The following is a 16,384-nucleotide window of genomic DNA, read 5'->3' as shown; positions in this document are numbered from 1 at the left end:
TAGAGGGGCCAGGGGGGTCACGTGGCTGGAAGTCTGGGTTCCTTCTGTGTCCCCCCTACTGGAGCTCTAACGCAGGGTGCCCTGGGGGACCAGTGCTTTCACTCCAGCTATGAAGGGACGGGGGACCCTAGTGGGGCAGGAGCCAAAGGAAGGGTCCTGGGAGGAGGCAAGGCCGCCAGGGCAGCCCGTGCCCCTCAACAGGCAAGGACGCTCCCAAGGGCATTCCCACTGGGAATGGGGCTCTCCACCTCCAAGACCAGTCTGTTCTCTGGTTTCACTGATGGCTCCGAGCGGGGCGTGTGGAGCCCCCCGAGAGAGGGGTCCCTCTCGGGGTGACTGTGGGGGGACCGAGGCCCTGAGAGGTGAAGCAGGCTGCCCAGGGGACCCAGAAAACTGCTGCTAGAACAGACACTTGAACCACAGCATGGTCGCTACCCCTCTTCCCCCGTCAGGATCCAAACTTCCTTAGCCTCCTTCAGAGCCACCCCGGCCTCTTTCTCGAGTTCAGCCAGGAGGGACCAGGAACACCTCTTTCTTCGTTGTTGTTTTTTTAATCCAGGTTTGGGCACTGGACCACTAAACTTTATTTATTCAGTGGTTTGCTTTCCCTGCTTTATTGGGATACAGCTGGCATCTAATACTGTAGAAGTTTAAGGTGTGCACCGTGGTGATGATGTCTGTACATGTATTGGGACATGGTCACCGGGACAAGGTTAGTTAACACAGCCACCACCTCACGGTCTCAAGATCCACTTTCTTAGCTGCCGTGAAGCAGACGGCACAGTGGCGTTCACCGTGGTCGTCATGCCACAAAGCACATCCCTGAACTCTCGCGTCTGCACCTGGAGGGGCGTGCCCTTTGACCTCCCTCACCCGGCCCCCGGCAGCCACCGGTCGACTCTGGGTCCACGCGTTCCCCTTTTCAGATTCCACGTATCAGCGAGATCACATAGTGTCCGTCTCTGCCCTTACGTCACCCCTGTTGTCATACACGGCAGGACTCCCTTCCTGGTGGCTCAGTAGTATCCCGCCGTGTGTGGACACATCTTCTTTACCCATCCGTCTGTCAACAGATCCTTGGCTTGTCCCCACGTCGCGGCTCCTGTCAATAATGCCACCGTGCCCCTGGGGGGCCTGTCTTCGGGACGGCCACCTCCTTCCCTTCAGCTACACACCCAGAAGTGGCTCTGGGTTCGTTTTTGAGGGGCCTCCGCACTGTTTTCCGCGGTGGCTGCCCCACGCTTCGGTTCACGTGCTCGCTCTCCCTGGCGCTGACCCCTGCCAGGTCGATGTGTGTCTGCCCACGCTCACCCCGTCGGTCCCCAGAGCCGGCTCGGGCCTCACATTTCCCTGGACCCGCAGGCTCCCACCGCCCTTCTCTTCTCGGGAGATAAGTGGGATCCAGAAGGCGTACCTTCCTCACCACCGCCCCGCTTTAAAAGGCCGAGTGATCAGATGAGCATTTTCTCCACATTTTCCCAGGGACGGTTCACACGCCACTAGCTAACCTCGGTTCGGCAGCTTTTCAAAGAAGTACGATCCGTGAGACCGAAACCTTTGCCTCCAAAGAGCAAAACCACATCCAAACACATTTCCTGGGGGGAAAGTTACACCCGAGGACCGGTTACCTACAGCAAGGACACCGGTTTGTGTGGAAGTGGATGCCTTTAGGATGAGGGTGTACCGTGTGTTTTTTGGGATTCTGCGTGTATTTAACACCGCTGTTCCTGGTTCTCCCCAAGCTGCGGGTCAGCCGGGAACATAGACCCCTCACCGAGCAGCTTGCCAGTATTTTTTTCCGGAGGTGGTAGCATGTGACCTGTGACTGCCGCATTGCCACCTGCGTGTACGAGCTCCCAAACCAGAAAACAACCCCTTCATTGGGCCCCCCCATGACCCCTGGGTTGGGAAATACGGTCACAGCGTCCACGCGACCCTGTTGAGGTGGACACGGGACATCGGGATCCTTTTAGCAAAGCTTAAGAGTGGCCTGGGGTAAAAGCGTGGTCCTCAGCTGAGCTTGGAGGCCCTGGCACGCCCAGCCTGCCTTCCCCCACGTGGTCCCGGCGTGGAGGGCGCCCGCCAGGCTCCCTACCTTACCGCACCCTGCCATCCTCTCCAGGATGAAGCCGGTGGGGGGCGTGAATGACGTGGCCCTGGATGCCTTAGATTTGGATCGGATGAAACAGGTGAGTGTGTCCTTTCCTGAGAGGTCGGGAAGGAGCCAGAGGCTGGGCCCCTGCTGGGTGCACGCGGGTAGGCAGGCCCATCGGGGTGGCCAGCAGTGGGGGAAGGGGTGCCCGTGCTCATGGTCAGAAGAGCATCCCTCTGCCCTTCCAGACATTCCAGCCTGCCCCGGGGCTCCCCGCACCCCCGGGGCCGTCCCTGGTTTCTGCAGCAGGACTGGGGGTGTCCCGTCCCCCAATCACACACACTCCATCCTTGCCTTGTGGGAACACAGGTGAGGGCCCCTCGGACATGCGGGTCCCTTCACCTGGAGGCTCTGCTCCCAACAGGAGATCCTCGAGGAGGTGGTGCGAGAGCTCCACAAAGTGAAGGAGGAGATCATCGACGGTGAGTAGAGGCCGCGCCCTGGCCATCACCCAGGGTCCTGGAGAAGCGGCAGGGCGGCCGGGCCTGAGGGCTACAAGGCAGCGGAGCTGTGACGGCCCCGCCGGGGAGGCCCGTGGTTCCGTGCCGACGGTCCCGTTCCCCCTCCCGACCCCCACGTCACCCCCACCCTCCTGTCGAGCAAACCGAGGCCCAGACGAGTTAGGTGACTTTGCCTGAGAGATGCACCTCCACGGGGGTCGCCGACTGGGTCAGCGCTCGCCCGGGCTTCCGCCCGTCTGAGCTGTGAGCGTGTGGAAGGGGAGAGCGACCGGAGAACGCGTTCCAGACCAGGGGCGCTGAAGCAGCCCGAACCGTCTGCCCCTCGTCTGCACACCCAGACCGCACACTCCTTTGATTCTGCCACCTGCCGATCACCGGGTTGGGTTACAGGGGCCACTGCTGCCGTCCCAGGGGGTTATGGGGACCAAGACGCCACAGAGCGACCCGTGGGCCTGATACAGTTCCCAGCTTGCCTGGTTGGCCCTGGGCTGGGGGAGCAGACACGTGGCTCCCCCTCAAAGAGCCTCTGGCTCCAGAGGGCAGGGTCCCGTCACGTCCGTCCTTCCGGTTCCTGCCAGAGCCTTTGATACAGCTGGCTCAGGGCTGGAGCCAGAGGAAAAGGAGAGGTTTGGGCAGAGCTGGCTCGCCCGGGGACAGAGCAGCGAGGCGCAGCCTAGACACCAACCCCCACACACCCTCGCCAAGGCTGGGCCTGGCCCCCACAGGAGCAGAGGTGGCAGGGCGAGAGAGGGCTCCGTGACCTGAAAGGGGTGGGCCCTGGTGGCAGAGGGCTGGACAGAGGGGAGGCCGGGTGGGAGCCCACCTGAAGCGCCCGCTGACCTGGACCCCCCCCCACCCCCCCGGGGCTGTGTGAGCCGCACCCTGTCCTTGTCCCCGCTTCAGCTTCAGCTTCAGCTTCGAGCTGAAGATACTCATTCCTGTTTGTTCTGCACCCCGCCCCACCCCCACCCCCCCCAGGCCTGGGCTGGGCAGATGGGCAGATAAGGAGTTAATGAGTGAAGTGCAAGGCCGCCCGCCCCGGAGCCAGAGAGGAGACACAGGCCAACTATTAACTCTGCTTTATTGCTGGAGGCCCCACCTGGGAGGGGCCGGCCAGCTGGCCCCAGAGCCAGAGCTGGTGTGTGGCCGGAAGCAGGGCTGCACAGCCAGCCTCCCTGCAGGGGGAACGGGCGGGGACGCAGGCAGTGGGGTGCGGCGGGAAGCACGTCTCCAGGTCTGGCTCTCCCCTCTGCCGTCGGTGCAGCCACAGGTGGGGGCTGCCTCGTGGGTGGGCCTCCACCTGCGGCCGAGGCCCGCGGGAAACGGCGGGCAGCGCGGGTGCTCCAAGAGGCATCCCCTTGTCGCTTGAGAAGGGCCCAGCACTCAGCTCTTTCTCCTGGCCTTTGGCTCCGGGCCCAGTGGGGTCTGTCCAGGGAAAGGCCCAAATCTGGGGGAGAACCAGGAGGGGTGGGGACAGGAGGCAGCCCTGCAGGGGAGGCGGGAGCAGGAGCCATCCCCACCCCCCTGCTCAAGGCCAGGCCCTCTCTGCCGCCACTGCCAGAAGCGGGGCCCCGGGACCTCCGGGCAGAATCCGGTGCCCACCGTGCCCAGAACTGCCCGGGGCTCCTGGTGTCCACAGGCCCTTCGCTAGCCCCGAGGCAGTAGGCAGGTGAAGCCCCCCACCCCTACCTCAGCTCATCCTCTACCTGGAGGGGGTGCTTTGCTGTCACCCCAAAGTCTGCACAGAGTCTGCTGCCCCGCTTGACCTCTAGCCTGTGCCTCGCGACCTCTGGGAGCCTGGGCGAGGCTCTCAGGAGAGCAGGGCAGACGCCAGAAAGGACCTCTGGGCGGGGGCGGGTGTGGGGGACAGGGCCTGCCCAGAATCAGGGCTCGTCCCTGCTGTGCCTGAGCCTGTCCTGTCCCGTCCCTCAGCCATCAGGCAGGAGCTGAGTGGGATCAGCACCTCATAGTGCCCTCGGCCCCCGCTGCCACCGCCGCCGACAGAGACCCCAGGCCACCCGCCGGCGGGGACACAGCGAGGAGCCCAGCCGCCGGCCCCAGGCCTCCAGCGCCCGCGAGCGCTCACCGACGCTGGGAGGTGCTCCAGTTACGAGTGTTAACGCGTGATAGAGTATCAAAATGAGGAAACAAGTTCCAATTTCTGGATTTTTTTAGATTCTACCTGACACAGCACCGGTCTACTCGCCTTTTTTGTATTTTATATTTGCCTATTTAAGTGTACATTTCTTTGGTTTATAGAGGACTCCCCAGATCACACGCTTCATTAGATGGTTTCCGAGTTTTCTCCTAGGTGATGCGGTCAGCGGCGAGCGGTCCCCAGTGTCGTGGTGGTTGAAGTCTGTCCACGCACCGCGGTGTCTGTGTCCACGTGCTAATAAACGCTTACTGTCCACACCCCTGGCCCCGCCTCACTCTCCCGCGCCGGCTCCCGCCGCTCCTGGCTGAGGACGCCGTCCCCCGGGGGAGCAGAGGGGCCAGCAGAGGCCTCGGCCGGTAGCCAGGCTGAATGCAGACGGGGAAGGCGGGAGCCGGGGCAGCTCGCGCGCTTCCAGCCGGCCCGCGATGGTCTCCCCCAGGGGTGGGCCCTGAGTGCCGTCCACACTGCAACCTCAGACTCCACGTGCGTCCTGATCGCAGGGCCGGGAGTGGCAGCTTGCGCTCCGCGAGGCAGTAGGAGAGTGAGGCAGGCTGCATCCTCCAGGAAGGACCACCGCCCTGGCCCGCACACCTGCCCGAGGCATATGCCAGCGCTTCTCACACCACACACGTTCCCCTTCCGAGCCAGAGACGGTCTGACCCCGTGCCAGGAGCAGGGCCCCGGCCAGCGGCCAGGCCTTGGAATCCTGGACCATCTCACGACCACCACAGGCACGGCAATGTGCCCAGCCATCCTGCGGGGGGCCTCTTGGGAGGGGAGGAGGCGGGGCCCGCCGTCCGGCTGATGACAGGGGACTGCTGTTTTCTAGCCGGGCTCTGGACCACCCCCCCCCAACCCCCCACCCCCGTCTCCTCGAGTGCTCCCAACAACCGTGCAGACGGGAGCCGGGTGGTTCTGTCGGGAGGTGAGCAGCCCCCAGGGCCGGCAGTGGTTCTGGTTGTAACCCAGGGCGACAGATTCCAGGCCCACTGATCCTGTCATCTGGGGTCTGGCGGGGAGTTGGCAGGTGGTGACAGTCTCCTCCTCGGGACAGCTCTGCGGACAGGTGGGCTGGCAGGCCCCGAGGAGTCCCCAGGCTGGCGGCAGGAGGGGCTGCGCTCACCTGGCTCGGCCCAGCCTGTTTGCACAGGGAGGGGCCCCCCGTCCGGGCTCAAAGTACTCCCGCCAAGCTGCACTGCCTCACACAACAGCCCCGGGGCCCGGGCCTCTGCCCAGGGCCATCCCGGTGTCAGACCGTTCTCGGACACAGGGGTGCCTGGCACCACATGAGGCCACTCCCAGTCCCGGGCAGGAAGTCCTTGCGCAGCACCGGCCAGGTCTCGGGCCCTGGGAGCTGCCACGTGCCTTCCTGACAGCCCTCCTCCCTCTCCTGGGCCAGCTCACAGGGCCCAGTGGTGCCCACGGCGGCGGGGGGGGGGGGGGGGTCCTCAGCCTCCCCAGCCTTAGGCACCCCTCCTGCTGCCTGCCTGCCTCTGGGAGACCAGGACCCCACCCCTTGCAGCCCCCAAGGGCCAAGGGCCGTGCCCCCACCAGTAAAGACAGAGCCACCACCAGGGACACCAGCCTGCTTCCCTCGGGGCCATGGCTCACTCGGGCAGCCACCTGTCTGCCCAGTCACATGTCTCCCCTCCGTGCATCTGGCCTGCGGCACCCGTTTATGAAGATCTCAAGTCCTTGGAGAGTCGGTCCGGGAGACAGACTCCACCCTGTCTGGGCTAAAACCTCTAGGGTCAGGGAGGGCTTCCCTCAGGCCAGAGCCTCGAGGTGGGGCGGGAGCACAGCTCAGGGGGGCAGTGTCCACACTCAGCCGGGGTGGAGAGGAGGGAAGGCCCGCTAACGAGGGGCTTCAGGGCCACGTGGACCCCCCAAGCCCCAGGATGTGCAGGGGCCACTCACAAAGGCAGGACCGCAGGGGTGCTAAACACACAGCGTGAAGCGGCCGCAGTCCCCAAGGCCGGAGAGCAGGCAGGGTGCAGCCGGGGCCGGCCGGGAAGGAGATCCACAGGCCTGAGGCCTGCAGGGTCCGGCTGGGGGGGGGGGGGGGGCCCTCAGTCTGAGGCTGGGCTGGAATCACGCGCCCCTGGGAAGCACGGTCTGTGGATGTGAAAACAAAACACCGAACTGAGTTTAGGGCACGGGAACACCAGGGACGGCAGCTCGGTGGAGGCGGCACAGAGCACCCAGGGCAGAGCCAGGCCTCCGTCCCCGAGGCCCAGGAAAGGAGGGCCTGGCCTGGGTCGACAGTGCAGGTGCGGACCAAGCTTCTCCAGGCTGCATGTGTGCCCGCTGTGGCCGGGTGCAGTCCTGGGTTCTGGGGAACAAGACCGCGGTCAGTGCGGGAACCAAATGCAGCGAAAGCAGCTCTGGGCACTGGGCTGGGGGTGGGGTGGGCAGTGACAACCCGCTCTGCAGCAGGGGGGGGCAGGGCGGGGCAGCAGGCCCCCGGGTTCCGCGGGGTCCTCCGCCCCGGGCTCACAGACGCTCCTCCGCCAGCTTGCACACCCGCTTCACCCTGGCGTAGGGCCCCAGGGAGTCCTCAAGCACGAAGTCCCAGAGCACCTTCACCCAGGAGTGGTGCTGCGGTAGGTGGTCGTAGTACTCGGGTGCGATCTTCCGCACCTGCAGAGGGGGCAGGCAGAGTCAGAGGTCGCAGCCTGGGGCACGCCTCTCTGCCACACACGTGCACACACGTGCGCGCGCACACACACACACACCCCGTCACTGCCCAGTGTACCCACGTCTAGCTCAGCCAGAGTGCTGCCTGAGGCGAAGGGGCCGCTGGCAGAGCCCCCTGCCCTAAGTGGGGGTGAGCGCTTAAAAACGCGGCCTCCCCTTGGCGGAGCTCATGCCAAGTTTCTGCCCCCGGGGCCCCAGGTGGCCCAGCTTTCGTTCCCTCAAGCGCCTGTGGGGTTCTGAGACGAAGCCTGGCGCGAGTTCGGCTGAGCCACCGTCCTGCCCACACTCCTCGCGCCCAGCATCCCGTGACCTCTCCCGTCCCCCATACCCTCTGGCCTCGGCTCCCGCCAGGCCCCCGTCCATCACCTGCCTTCCTCCCAGCCTCACTAGTCCCCATTTCCCAAACGGCGCACACCGCTCCCTCTAGCCTCCTGCCCCCTCGGCACCCACACCCTCAGCCCGCCTCCTCCAGGAAGCACTCCCGGCCGCATGGGCACACCGCCGCTCCACCGCCCGCCAACTTCAGGGGATGCCCTTCGCGCCTGCGCTCAAGGCCCGCTTTATAGCTGACGACCCGGCTCGAGAGACCAGGTGGCCCGCGCGGGGCGTGAGCAGTGGGAGAAGTAAAGGCTCGCGGCGAGCCGACCACACGTGCTTCCGCGACCACCTTGGGTCTAGATTCTGGCTCTGCTACTTCGTGGGGCAGGGACCCCCCCCCCCTTTGTCTGAGCCTGTGCCTCGTGTGTGAAATGCGGATAATGGGGAACGGGGGTCCTCGCTGCACGGGCTTGTGGCGAGGCCGGAGGGAGATGCTGCCCTGGTGCCCGGCACACAGCCGGACCTCCGCCGCAGCGTCAGGAGAGGAGGGGGAGGTGAGGGAGGGCGGGGCTGCACCCCCCCCCCCCCCCCGGGCCGGGCACTCGGGGCCGTCGGGAGTCCAGAGTCACGCGGCCAGGGCACTAACACCCGCGCGCCCCGACGAGTGCTCCCACTTCACCGCATGCACACACACACACGCGCGCGTCCGTGTGGCGGCATGCTCAGCCACACGCGCAAACATCTGCACACGCACAGACTCAAACATTCCGACATCCTCCCCACCGATGGATGCCTCCTCCGGCCACCCTGCGCCTCGGGTCTCTTTCTAACCCCCCAGCGCCAGAGGGGCGCTCCTTCCCCTCCCCCTCCTTCTTTCCCTCCCTCCTCCCTCCTCCCGAAATTCCCCCCAGGGGGGCTCCCAAGGCAGAGGAAGCAGCTCAGGCCGAGCCCTTCGGGTCACAAAGGGCAAGGCCTACCCCATCCTCTCTGTGCCACCAAGGCGCCCTGGAGACCCACAGGGCAGTGACCAGAAACGAGCAGGGACAAGGGAGGCAGGGGCCAGGAATGGGAGGTGTGTCACACACAGCGTGGCTGTGCTGCCCCCCCCCCGGCCCCCCCAGGCACAGAGAGGGCGAGTGGCCCGCCCCAGGACATACAGCCCGGGAACCGTTTCGCTAAACGGTGAAATGCCCCTCGAGCCCCTGCCCTCCCTGAAATCACCCCCTCACTCCGCAGCCAGCGGGCCCTCGCCTGTATGGTGCGGCCCCTCCCGCCGCCCCGGGGCCCGCCCCGCCCCCCCCCCAAGCGCCCCCAAGCCCCTCCCCCCCCCCCCCCCCCCCCCGCTGGGGCGCCCCTACCAGGGGCAGGTTGCAGCCCGGGATGCTGGGGAAGTCGTGGTGCTCCACGTGGTAGCCCACGTTGAAGGTGATCCAGTTGAGGGGCCCGTAGTAGGAGTAGGTCTCGTGGCCCTTGAGGAACATGTAGTGCTCGGCCACGAAGTGGCCTGAGATGGGGTGCAGGCCCAGGCCCAGCAGCGTGCTGGCCAGCAGGTAGACCACGGGCTTGAGCCCCCAGAGGGCGAAGATGGCGGCGTCGGCGGCCAGCTGCACCAGCGCGTTGAGCACCTCCATGCGGGTCACGGCCTTGGGGTGCACGCACAGCGGCCGCAGCGAGTAGAACAGGGGCTGCAGCGCCAGCCACAGCAGCTTGCGGGCCGGCGTGCAGAAGAGCCAGCCCTCGAGGCGCGTGGGCACGTCCACGTCCAGCCCGTCGCCGCCCAGGTAGCGGTGGTGGTCCACGTGGTACTTCTTGAAGGAGGCGGCGTAGGGCACCCCCACCGGCAGGTTGGCGAACACGGCGAGCCAGCGGTTGTGCGCGGCGCGGCCCGTGCCGAAGGCGGCGTTGTGCGAGATGTCGTGGATGGCGAGCGTCAGCGAGTGGTTCACGCAGCCCCCGAACGCGTAGGCCCAGAAGAGCAGCCAGCGCCACGCCAGGCCCCGCACCAGCCAGCAGGCCAGCAGCTGCGCCAGCACCAGCCCCAGCACCGTCCACTTGAGGCGAGGGTCGGGCCGCATCAGGGCCTTGATGGCCGGGTACTTGGCTGCGGGTAGGGCGGAGGAGACAAGTGAGGGGGGCGTGGCCACGCGGCCGGGCCTCCCCCTCCCCCGCTTCCCTTTCCCCGCCCGCCCTCCCTCCCTCCTTCCAGCAGCCACGGGGGGGGGGGGGGGGGGGGGTGTCACTCGAAGGCGTGGCCCTGCGTCTGGGGACCTAGGATCGATCCTTCGGGGGCAGGGGGGGCCCGCAGAGGCAGCCGACCTGCCTCCCCCACCAGCTGGGGGCTCCCGCGGGACTTCCCAGGGTGGGGGTCTCTGCCGCCCGCCCAGGAGCAGGCATCAGCACAGGTCACAGAAACGTAGTGCCCGAAATGGAAGCGGCACATGGCTATGTGGGGGGGGAGGGAGACTTCCGTCAGGCTCCAGGGACGCGGTGCACGTGTAGCCCAGGCACATGGGAAACCTCGGAGGGTGCAGGGGAGGGGACACAGAGGGCCCTGACTTTGTCGCCAGTGTTGCGGTTCTTACACAAGATCTGAAGGAAACATGATAAAATGGCGAATGCATTCATTTTGGGTGGGGGGTGTTTGTTATAGAAACTTTGGTACTTTTCTGTATTTTGTTCTACAGGAAAGAAAAGGACAATGACAGTGAGAGTGGGCCAAGCAGGGGAGGGCCTTCCAGCCAACAAGCAGCCAGACTCAGCAGGGACAGCACAAGAGTGGGGGGCAGGAGAGGGAAAGGGGGAGAATGCCTTCTAGAAGCCTCCCTGACTGCTCTGTGGCGGGGGGTGGGGGTGAGGGAGTAAGGAGTCTGGTGCTGTGTCCAGGGATGGGGAGGGGCAGCACCAGCGGTCGTCACATGCTCAGGGTGACAAGTGCTCCTCCGGTCTGCTCTGTCCCCTGGTTCCCAGGGCAGGGCACACAGGCCCTCAGAGGCAGAGCACAGATATGGAAACCGAGGCTAGTGACAACAGGGGTTTATCCCAGGCACGCTCAGGACAGCCAGTGCCAGTCTCCGGGCAGCCTCAGGCTCACCAACCACAGGCTGGCACATGAACAGCGTCCCCAGGACTGCAACAGAGGCTGGGCCCCAACTGGAACCGGCCAGATGAAGGGTAAATCCTGCCCGGCCCTTTCCTCTAACTGACCCAGGAAGTCACTTCCCTTTTGTGCTCAGAAGAGAAGGATGTGACAGCTCGGCTCAGCCCCCTCTCCGCGGCCCCCATGGCCAGGCCCCTCCACCCTCCTCCCAGCCCACAGAACTTTCTGTCAGAGCCACCCAGTGATGGAACAGTCTGCTTCATAGGTGGTGAGCCGCCTGTCCCTGGGAGTATGCAAAGAGAAACACAACAACATGGGCAAAGGGATTCTGCCCCAGTCAGAAGGGAGACTCAGGTTCAAAATCCTCCTGCCCAAGAGGCCACACTACAAGCCCATCTTGGGGTTAGTCTGGATGTTGCTGTGTGGCCAGAGGTGTGTTCCCACCCTCTCTGGAACTCGGTGTCCCAGCGTGTGATGGCAAGGGTATGACATGCCTCACAGGCTATCTGTCCTCACAGAACAGTCCTGGTTCCACGAACGCAAACAGCCTTCATCTGCTGGAGATGCTGGGGGGCGTTGGGGTTCCCAAGTCCTAGAACAGCAGGCCACCTCTGCCCAGAGATCAACAGAGTCTCCCCCCAGGCAGCACTTACACCAGCTGCGCCCCCCCCCCCCCCCCCCCTGCACTCAGGGACCACCTCTGGGACAGTGCCAGCCCTCAGGCCTCCAATCTTCACAAAGCCACCCGGGCCCTTTGATCCCGGGACCCCTCTCCCTGAAGCTCGGCCAAGGACACCACCAGGACAGTGGTCCCAGCACAAGTATAAAAGCAGAACTTGGGAACAAGCAGACAAGGCAAGCGACAGTTGACAAACCTCAGCTCCACTCAACGGGAACACAAGGGCCCCAGCATCCTGGGGGGTGGGAGAGAGCGGCATTCGGAGCAGGTTCAGACCCTCACTCCAGATGACAGTTTAATATCCAGAATATATAAAGATCTCCTACAGCTCAACAACAACAGACAACCCAATTTGAAATGGGCAAGTGACCTGAACAGACACTTCTCCCAAGCCATGCACCTGGCCAATTAGCACATGAAAAGATGCTCCACGTCAGCCATCAGGGAAATGCAAATCAGAGCCACAAATGAGACACGCTACACACCCGCTAGGATGGCTGTAATAAAAACCGTTAATACCAAGTGTTAGTGAGGACGTGGCCGACCTGGAGTCCTTGTTCGTGCACTGCTGGTGGGAACGCAAAATGGCGCGGGCGCTGTGGAAGACAGTTGGGCGGTTCCTCAAAGAGCTAAATGTAGACTTAGCGCGTGCCCCAGCAATTTCACTTCTCAATAGGTACCCCAAAGAACTTAAATCAGGGACACACACGAGACCTGTACGCCAATGTCCAGCACACTAGTCACAGCATCCAAAGGCAGAAAACAACCCACGTGTCCAACAACAGATGAACGGCTAAACAAAAAGGGGGCTGGCCACACAGTGGGATATCATTCAGCCATCGAAAGGAACAAAACTTCCAGTCGAAGAACAACCGAGTCCTGGGGGTGCAGTGGCCGCCACAGTGACTATAGTTGATAACACCCTGTTGTAGATTTGAAACTCGCCTCGAAAGTAGATCTTGTCCCATCTGGGAACCTAACGACAAAAGTGCCTGTAAGCACCCGTGGTGACACATGTTAAGGAGATATACTGTGGCGATCTTTTTGCAACATATACAAACATCGAGTCCTCCTGTTGTACACCTGACCCTAGTATCGTGTTATATGTAACTATGCCTCAATTTAAAAAATTCCGAAAGGGGCGCCTGGGTGGCTCAGTCGGCTAAGCATCCGACTTCAGCTCAGGTCACGATCTCGCGGTCCGTGAGTTCGAGCCCCGCGTCGGGCTCTGGGCTGATGGCTCAGAGCCTGGAGCCTGCTTCCAATTCTGTGTCTCCCTCTCTCTCTGCCCCTCCCCCGTTCATGCTCTGTCTCTCTCTGTCCCAAAAATAAATAAACGTTAAAAAAAAAAAAAAAATTCCGAAACACCTTCTCTGTTTCACAATGCCGACTGCCTAATCCTGCTCCCTGAAACGGACTCCCGGGTGAACTACCAGCGCTGCAAAAACAAATTTTTTTAAAGGGAGGAAATGCTGACACAGGTTACAACATGGACGAGCCTTGAAGACACGACGTTGAGGAAAGAAGCCAGAAACAGAGGCCGCGTGGTTTATGACTGTACTGACACGAACGTTGAGAACAGGCAAGTTCATAGAGACAGAAGGGAGGGGTGGGCAGGGGCTGGGGAGGGGGTCGCAGGGGTGGGTGGGGGGGAGCGGTGACAGGTCTGTTGGGAGCCCCAAAAAGGTTTCGGAAAGAGCAACGGCACACAACCGTTGCCACCAGATCAGGAACCTAAACGTGGTTACAGCGGCAAACGGTACGTTACATGTATTTCACAATAAGGAAAAAGTTAAGAAAAACAACCCCAGCTCAGGGCGCCTGGGTGGCTCGGTCGGTTGAGCGTCCGACTTCGGCTCCGGTCATGATCTCACGGCTGGTGGGTTCGAGCCCTGCGTCGGGCTCTGTGCCGACAGCCCGGGGCCCGCTTCGGATTCTGGGTCCCCCTCTCTCTCGCTCTGCCCTCTCCCGCTCATGCTGTCTCTCTCTGCCTCTCAAAAATAAATGAACATTAAAAACAAAAAAACGAAACTACAGACCCGGCTCTGGGCAGGCTGGTTTGACCGCAAGCCACCACGGCTGAACCACGGCCAGGGTCACCGGCAGGACTAACAGATAAGGCACGGGGCAGCTCCGGCTGAGCGGCCAAGGCGGGCACGCCGACCAGCCTGCAGTCAGGATGACTGCCTGGTGCACCGGGGAGGCCAGCTTTAAGGAGCAGGTCGCCAAACACGGCCACAGAGGCTTGCCGCTGTGCAAATGGGACACGGGGGACTGCCTTCACCCCGGGGGCCGGCCCGCATTGCCTAACGGCCGCTGAGCTGGCGCCTGCGTTGCGGGAGGTGACTGGGCCGCCCCACAAAGGCCAGAGGCCCCGTGGGGTGCACGTGGGCAGAGGAGTTCTCGGGATGGCGGTGCGAAGGCCCTGCCACCTTAAGCCAGGAGAACCCCTTCACAAGATGGAGGGAGATGCCGGCAACGGGGGGGCGGGGGGACAGAATGACGGCCCCCCACAGCCCCCCACGTCCCAATCCCATAACCCGCGAGTAGGTTCGACGACACAGCAAGAGAGAAGCAAGGTCGAACAGGGCAGTCAGGTTACTAGGAACGGACCTTACTACACGAGAATGACCCTGGATCTTCCGGTGGCCCAGGGTCATCCCAGGGCCCTACCCGTGGGGGAGCAGGCAGGAGAGGGGGTCCCGGGGGCGCCGAGAAGGGCTCCGCCGGCCCCTGCTGGTGTGAAGGTGGCGCTGGAGGAGGCGGGTGCAGGTGCCTGCAAAGCTGGAAAGGCCTGGAACCAGATTCTCCCCCAGGGAGAGCACGGCCCTGGGACACCCTCACTTCAGCTGGGTGAGACCCGTGTCAGACTCGTGACCTCCAGAACTGCAAGAGAACACGTGTGGTGTTCGAAGCCCCCCGGTTTGTGGAAATCTCACCCAAGAAAACTCACCCAGCACCGGGACCAGGGAGGAGGAAGCCGCACGGCTGGGCCAGCCACCCGGGTCTGCTCCTCCTCTGCCCTGACATCTGGCGCCGGGCGCGGGGCCACTCACACTCGGTCCTGCCCCTGAGGGCCCGAGGGGGACGAGCCAGCACTGCGCTCGCCCAGGTTCTCCCCCCAGGTGGGCACGAGACCAAAGGACCCGAGCCTGGGAGCGGGGACTGCCGTGTGGGCCCCGCGCAGAAGCGGGGACAAGGGGCAGGCCTCGTCCAAGCTTGCTCCTCTCCCAAGAGGGGGTCAGAGTGACAGGCGACACTTCAGAACACAGGCCTGTATTTCCTGGGAAGACCAGTGCTGGGGGCGGGGGGATGTTGATGAAGGGAGTGGGGGGGGGGGGGACTGGGAGCTGGGAATCCAGCAGCCACAGTGAGGTGAAGCCGGAGAAAGAAGAAAGGTCTTCACGACGGCCAGGAAGTTCTGGCCACCTCAGCCATCAGCCGACACGCTCACCCACAGCCCGGGGCCGGGGACACCACAGAGTCCCCCTAACCTCTGCACACCTGGATGTCAGGTTGGGACATCCAGGTCACAGGTCACAGGGCTCTCCGCCAGCCTCCCTTTTACGAGGGGCAGCCCCCGGAGCACCAGCTCTTCCCCTCCCCCCCCCCCCCCCGGGCAACCAGCGGCCCGGCCGGCACCTGCCAAGGCACACGTGAGAGCTGACCCGGGAAGCTGAAGGCTACCAGCTTCTACAGGGTTAGTTCCCATGCTTCCCCTTGGAAGGAGGCCAAGCGTGGGCAGCACGGGGGGGGGGGGGGGGGGCAGGCCACACCTGCACCAGGTGAGCAGCCTGGCAAGCTGTGGGACACTGGGAACCAGGACCCCAGCTCTGGGATCAAGGCCAGCAAACAGGCCAGTCCCGTGCTCCTCAGAGGCAGCTGTGACCTTGGACAGTGGGCGCCAGATGCCCCACCTGTCGAACAAAGACAGCGAGTCCGACCTGTGGGGAGCAAAGGAACGCACCCTTGAGGACCCACCCCTGCCGAGCCCACCTTCGGGGAGCCCGGTGCCCCTTCTCCTTTACCTGACAGTGTCCCAAATCCTCGGCTGCCCCCAGCCCAGGCGGCCACACTACCTCCCCACCCTTGTCCCCACATCCGAGAAATGGGGTGACACTCCTACCTGCCTACCGGGGCTGCAGTGAGGCTGGGATGACGGCTCCGGGCCCTGGGAGCTGTCTTATTGCTATTAAATGCAGTTTCCTGATCTGAGAATAAAAACATCCTACTTCTGACCTATGGGGGCTCGGGTGCTGCTCCTGGAGGCTGATCTGGCCCAGCTTGCTTTGACCTACGAGAACGAGCCCAGCGCTCCCGGGCCGGGAGGGTCACGGGGTCCAGCCATCCTGCTGGAAGCCTGGAAAGTGGGTCCGATGTCCCAGCTGGACTCCAGGCAGGGCAGGGGCGATGCCTACAAGGGGCCAAGCACGTGAGCCCCAGATCACCTCCACTACCTGCCGGGAGGCACTTCCTGGACACGGTGCGGGGAGGAGGGGCCCAGCAGCCATCAAGGAGAAGGCAGAGCCCAGGGGCCTTGGCTGAAAGTGTATGTGGGGCGAGGCACCAGAAGGGCTCAGAGACCACAGTCAGGGAGCTGGGCCCCACCTTAGGAGCGGGGCTACTCTGGACCTTCCCATCGCGAGAAAACTCCAGCCTCACTCGAGGAAACCTCAAATACCTGACTTTTCAATTCCAGAGCTTCCCGGTTCCAGAGGAGATGCTCTGGGGACCACTGGCCACTCAGGACCAGACGTGGAGGTCACTGGGCACCGTATGGAGCGGGGTAACTGAAGCCACGGGCTGGAGGGGTCTAGCCAAG

General features: G+C 63.7%; 2 protein-coding genes across 8 annotated transcripts in view; one reads left to right on the top strand and one right to left on the bottom strand.

Moving 5' to 3' along the window:
• EVL (Enah/Vasp-like) overlaps positions 1-5,028 on the top strand; it is a 151,854-nt gene extending 146,826 nt beyond the window's left edge. For all 3 annotated transcript variants that reach the window (XM_086708822.1, XM_086708821.1, XM_025918839.2), the window contains exons 12-14: positions 2,123-2,189; positions 2,517-2,574; positions 4,546-5,028. In XM_086708822.1, coding sequence (XP_086564948.1) covers positions 2,123-2,189; positions 2,517-2,574; positions 4,546-4,583 — 163 coding nt within the window. In that variant the 3' untranslated portion in view covers positions 4,584-5,028. The remainder of the gene's footprint in view (positions 1-2,122; positions 2,190-2,516; positions 2,575-4,545) is intronic.
• DEGS2 (delta 4-desaturase, sphingolipid 2) overlaps positions 4,816-16,384 on the bottom strand; it is a 72,550-nt gene continuing 60,981 nt past the window's right edge. For all 5 annotated transcript variants that reach the window (XM_086708814.1, XM_086708815.1, XM_086708819.1 and 2 more), the window contains 2 exons: positions 9,145-9,887; positions 4,816-7,411 (listed from right to left, as the gene is read on the bottom strand). In XM_086708814.1, coding sequence (XP_086564940.1) covers positions 7,265-7,411; positions 9,145-9,887 — 890 coding nt within the window. In that variant the 3' untranslated portion in view covers positions 4,816-7,264. The remainder of the gene's footprint in view (positions 7,412-9,144; positions 9,888-16,384) is intronic.

The sequence above is a fragment of the Puma concolor genome, chromosome B3 (assembly GCF_028749965.1).
Source record: "Puma concolor isolate L17-30 chromosome B3, mPumCon1.1.hap2, whole genome shotgun sequence".
Classification (NCBI taxonomy): domain Eukaryota; kingdom Metazoa; phylum Chordata; class Mammalia; order Carnivora; family Felidae; genus Puma; species Puma concolor.
The sequence above is the reverse complement of the archived record's forward strand: the minus strand, read 5'-3'. Positions and strand labels throughout refer to the sequence as shown.